Source organism: Salarias fasciatus, chromosome 12 (assembly GCF_902148845.1).
Source record: "Salarias fasciatus chromosome 12, fSalaFa1.1, whole genome shotgun sequence".
NCBI classification, from domain to species: domain Eukaryota; kingdom Metazoa; phylum Chordata; class Actinopteri; order Blenniiformes; family Blenniidae; genus Salarias; species Salarias fasciatus.
Genome location: NC_043756.1, coordinates 5488325 through 5494018, shown reverse-complemented (window position 1 = coordinate 5494018; position 5694 = coordinate 5488325). Strand labels below are relative to the sequence as shown.

The following is a 5694-nucleotide window of genomic DNA, read 5'->3' as shown; positions in this document are numbered from 1 at the left end:
AAACAAAGATGCATCACTACAGTAGAGACTGATCTCTGATACGGTCCTCAACCTTAACAGTGTCACGGTTACTGTATCGCTTCATTTTTCTTCTTTGGAAGATTACCTGTTTGTCTCTGTGGAAGAGGGACGGGAGGGGGGGGGCGAATTGGACAAGCGACTTTTGCATCTGTCAATCATGCACACTCCTAATCAGCACAAATACACTCCCAAAGTCTTTTTATGAAAACGTCTATCAACCTGTCTTCCTTCCTGTAATGGACTGTAGCAGCAAGTATCCAGTTTAAGCCATACATTCTCTCACACACACACTCCTCCATCATGGTTTGGCTTTTCTTATTTTTTTTCTTCAATGAACGTGCAATTTTCCCTCTCCTCGGTGACCCTTTTATATGTGCTGCACAATCTCACCTGTCTCGTCAAGCTTTGTCCTTGCCGTCGGGCTCAGAGTGTCAGGTTTGTTTTTCCACTCTCACCTTCCCAATGAATAAACTGGACGGTTAAAATGACACTACTTTCACATTGGTCCAAATAAATGTGAATATTTGCACCTGCTTCCCACCTCTGCTGCGTCTCCCTCCACATCCACCCACTACGGCTGCGCTCCTACAAAGCACTTTGTCACTGGATGCACTACAGCGCTGACCTCTGCCCCCTCTCCGAGGCCGCGTCTCGCTTCCCGTGTCGTCGGCCTGCTCATGCAATGCAAGTGAACGTGTCGGATCGAGGCTTAGGAGTGATTGCCCCTGGTTTCTTTGTACATCGTTTTACTTTTGTCATAAAAGTTGAGGGTTTATTTTTTATGTCTTACTTTGTCCTTTTTTTTTTTATTACTATTATTTGAATGTAAAGATGTATATTGCACTGTGTTGTCCTGGCCAGTGTCCTAAAGTGAATAAATTCTTAATAAAATCTACTTGACTTCAACCACAGGCTCTTGTTTCTTTCAAACTCTGATTTTTTTTTTTTTTTCCTCAAAATAACAATAGCTTGGTAAATACTTGATAATAGTAAACATTTTTGTCCTGTTCAGTTTGTTCTTAGAATGAACAATGTTTGGCTGCCTTGCAAATAATCTGTTGAAAGCCTGATTATCTCAAAACTATTAAAATATTAAGTGTGTTCCTGAACGTGATCACAGGAGCTATGAATTTTTTTGAAGTACAAGTCTAACAAGTTGTCGATTCATTAGTGGTTAGAGTTGGTTAAGGTTAGTTTGTCGTAGATAACATGTATAGAAATGCAAAATTGCTCAGAAATGTATCGATATTTGACAAGAAGCAAAAGCACACTTAGAGAAACATTTATCTGAACAACAGTTTGGTCTCTCTGTTTTTAATCAACAATAGTTTTGATTATATGTGCCATGTTGTGGTGTATCTAACTTCAAAAGCATGAAATAACTGAGCCTCTTCATGAAATTCCAGAACAGGATACGTCATTCAATTCAATTCAGTCAAATCAGAAAGCTTCTCTAAAATTTATCCCGAGTATCTGTTCTTTAAAGATGAATATAGTTCTCCAAAATTTGGAAGGGAATTTATTTGATTATACTAGAAATCCAAACCTACAAGAGAAGTGCAACAAACCACTGTGAAGGCCAGATTGGGTGTAGTCTGATATATTGTTTGTGTGCGTGTGTGTGTGTGTGTGCGTGTGTGTGTGTGTGTGCGTGTGTTTGTGCTGAGCGGGGCTGTTTGCTGAATCCTCTTGGCTCCCTCTCCCCGTGCCCACACACAGTGCTCGCTGGCAGCCGGGCGGACGGGCAGCGCGGCGTGTGCCAACACAGCTGCCTATTGAGAGGCAGCGTTATGGACACAATGTGAGCGACAGACTTGCTGTATCAACAGCTCCTCCTTTTCTGCTGTTGTGGCCAGAAATAAACCATAAATACCCCCCCTGTCCCTGCCCTCTAATGGCTCAACCCCACCAAACACCAAGTGGCACCGAAAAAGAGGGACGCTACCACTTCCCGGCAGGCAAACCCAGGTAAAAGAGGCAGAAGCAGCAACAGCGGCGGAGTTTCATTAGTTTCACTGGAGTCTGGTTAAAAACGATTCTTCGGTCCTCAGGTTTAGACTGTTTTTGTGGAAACTTCACATGTGAGGGGAAAATGATCCAAACGAATGCGCTCTTATTTGTCAAGGTTGAGTTTTAAACAGCAGTTGTGACACTGAGCTTTTCCCCTGTGCTTTATCTCGGCACTTATGCGTGATGGATGGTGCTTTGTCTGTGTGTGTGTGTGTGTGTGTGTGTGTGTGTGTGTGTGTGTGTGTGTGTGTGTGTGTGTGTGTGTGTGTGTGTGTGTGTGTGTGTGTGTGTGTGTGTGTGTGTGCTGCTGCCAAACAGTGGAGGAGCAGTGGATCAGGAGGATGTCGGAGCAGCAGAGCGCCCCGGAGCAGCTGGCTGCTGGGAAGAGCCAGGGTGGAGCTGGAGCCACATACAAGGTACTGCAACAGGCCCTGTGTGTGTGTGTGTGTGTGTGTGTGTGTGTGAGTGTGTGTGTGTGTGTGTGTGTGTGTGTGTGTGAGACTGCTCTGAGATTATGCGAAAATATGATTGAGTGAAATCTTCTACAAGCAGATTTGATTGATCAGAACACGTCAGCATCTCCTAACAGCTGAAATGGAGTCTTCCTTCCTCATCAGTAAAGAGCTGAACTCTCGCCTCTGTGATGCAGGTGGTGCTGTATGAGTTCGAAAACTTCCAGGGCTGCAAGGCAGAGTTCTCTGCAGAGTGTAAAGATGTGACAGAGAAGAGTCTGGAGAAGGTCGGCTCTGTGATCGTGGAGTCAGGACCGTGAGTAACTGTCAGGAGCTGTCGGTCATTTTTCCACCTCAGCAGGGTGAGATGTTGCTGGAAGGATTCGTGGGCCAGGTTGGTAAGCGAAGTCCCTCCTCTGTTCCCTCTCAGCTGGGTGGGCTACGACCGGCACGGGTTCACGGGGGAGCAGTTCATCCTGGAGAAGGGCGAGTATCCACGCTGGGACACCTGGACCAACAGTCAGAACAGCTACTCCCTCCTTTCCCTACGGCCTCTCAAAGTGGTGGGTGCTGGTCAAAATTCAGTCTTTATTTATCCCTCAGTTCAGCCTGCAGATCCGCTCCTGCATGCAGAGCTTGAAGAAGCGTCCGTCTGTCTGTTTCTCCCCCAATAGGACAGTGCCGATCACAAACTACAACTGTATGAGAACCCCGGGTTCAGCGGCAGGAAGATGGAGATTGTTGACGACGATGTGCCTAGTTTGTGGGGTCATGGTTTTCAGGATCGTGTAGCAAGTGTCAAGGCTCTAAACGGAACGTAAGGCCCCCCTCTGCCTCGCCCTTCAGCCCCGCCGCTGGACCCTGAGACTCGGTTATCACAGCTGGTCTGTTTTGTCTTCCTGCAGATGGGTGGGCTACATGTACCCGGGCTACAGGGGTCGCCAGTTTATCTTCGAGCAGGGAGATTTCAAGCACTGGAACGACTGGGAGGCGCCTCTGCCGCTCATCCAGTCGGTCCGACGCGTGCGGGACATGCAGTGGCACAAGAGGGGCTGTTTCACCGTTCCCGACCCGGCTCCGGCCCCGGCTCCGGGCCCCGGCCCCGGTCCGGAGCCCGACCCCGCCCCGGCTCCCCCTGCCCCTCCTGCTTCGGCCGGAGCCAGCTGAGCAGGACCCCCGCCTGCCTCCTGAGCGCCACCCACCCCCCCACCCACCCACCCACAGCCTCCTCCACGCTGCGGACGGCGCCTGCCCTCTGGCTCCGGGCGCCCAGCGAGGAGCGCCGTGCATGTTTCAGAGGCAAATAAAAGTTGTTTGACCTGGAGTTTGTTGGTGATGTTATACTTGTAAGTCGCGGTGGAGACGGATCCATCTGAGACGTTAAGAGACGAAAAAGAAACACGACCCGAGGTGTGACGCTTGCATCCGTTTGGAAATAAGACATTTTTCCTTGAGATAAAATGTAGATGAGTTTTGAATCTGAGTCATTTTCGAGTCGTGTGTGACTTTTAATGCTTGTGTTTTCCTGCTGTAGTCAAACGGCTTTGAGAGCTCATCCAGCATTAGGAGCACATGACTTATTCAGCAAATATGTGAATACGCATCTGCTTAACAGCAGTGGAAATGGTGTCATGCTGTATGTATGCTTGCTATTAAAACAGAGTGCACTGCATTCCCTCCTCCCTTAGTCATCATTGTGCATCCGATTATTATTGATCCTCATGATAAGTGGACATCTGGTGATGTTTAGAAATGCTTGGACTGTATCTGCCCTGTGCAACATTAGAGACTTCTTTATTTTGACCGCTATAACTGCTCTGATAAATGAGATTACAGTGTTGGCATTGATTTGATTGCACGGCAGATTTCATCTGAAGTCATGATTATGTTTGGCAAACACACAAAATGAGATTCAGATGGGTTTTTTTTCAATAAATGTTCATGAAGGAGTCGAAATAAGCCTTTCCCTTCATCATTAAAAGTGATATTTTCACTCTAATGTTCAGGATCGTGGAGCGTCTAGGTCAGTTAACAGAAGATAACAGAGTGGCACAGAGCTGCAGCGGGCCAGCTGCTCAGATGAACTAATGCACAGCTGTATCATATCATGTACCAGGCTTCATCTATTTCCAGATGTTTCTGTGAGCGTTCTGGATAACCCCTCTGCTGTAAGCCTTACATACAACCCAATGATTTCAACACAGGATGAATACTAGAGGAGCTCTCCATTCATGTTTGAGCTCCATAAAGTGACATATTTACATAAACCTCTTGGTCTTAACAGCTTAATCTAAATGTTTTCCCCTCTGTAATGATAACATATTTTTTAAAGATGGTCACAAACCGTTTTTGTTTGATGAATTAGTGTCAAGACATCTGGTTATTAATCGTACAATCTTGCAGACATATCCACTGGAATAATTGGTCAAATGTAGTGAAAATTGTGAAGGACAGGAGATTTCCCGGGGAAATAGTCGCCAGTTAAACTTAACAGTACATATTTAAGCTGTGTTCAGGTTGAGCAACTAACAAATTGCTTTTTTAAACAAAGGAGCTTAAAGGGAAAATGGCAGAGAGATAGAACATTTCTTTAATTTGTAAGGCTTTATATTAGATTTTCTTCTCTTTTTTCACTAAGTAAACAACACAGGCACATTTAGTGGCTATTATAGTAACTTTTAGTGATAATACCTAATTACTGAGGCTCGTCTGTTGGATCGGACCACACATCGGACTGGTTTCCCTGGCTTTGATCTCTGACCTCTGCAGACTGACAGGACGGACTGCAGGACATGCTCTGACTCTCTTGTAGCCGTGGAAAGGTGGCTCTTATTTTAAGCTCACTCTAATTCTTGTTTTTATCTTTATTTCTGCTTCAAACGCATCGTCTCTGATGAGAAAGTGTTAACTTGCAGCCTAACATATCACATCCTAGAATTTATTGTGATTTCTATATTTATTCACACTCACTCTACTGATGTTTTTTTTTACCTTTTTTTTATTGTATCTTTTGAGTGCTTAGTTGTTTTGTAACTGAATGACAAACAGATCTCATAATGTTGAGGCTGCTCAGTGTTTACACGACTCAGATTCAAACTTCCAAGCAGCTGTGAACCTGCTGCAGGAGCTCCTTTTCTTTTTGAAACGCAGTCTGCCTCACACACATTTCCTTAGTGCTCTGATCTTTGTTGTCCGTCACAGACAGGTGAGT

At 45.6% G+C, this 5694-nt stretch overlaps 1 protein-coding gene across 1 annotated transcript; it reads left to right on the top strand.

Moving 5' to 3' along the window:
- The first annotated feature begins 1940 nt into the window (after nt 1–1940).
- LOC115398297 (beta-crystallin B3-like) lies at nt 1941–3650 on the top strand. Its single transcript, XM_030104987.1, has 6 exons — nt 1941–1989; nt 2350–2447; nt 2681–2799; nt 2914–3046; nt 3158–3300; nt 3389–3650. The coding sequence occupies exons 2-6, from the start codon at nt 2373–2375 to the stop codon at nt 3648–3650; spliced, it is 732 nt and encodes a 243-aa protein (XP_029960847.1). The 5' UTR covers nt 1941–1989; nt 2350–2372.
- The last annotated feature ends 2044 nt before the right edge of the window (nt 3651–5694 follow it).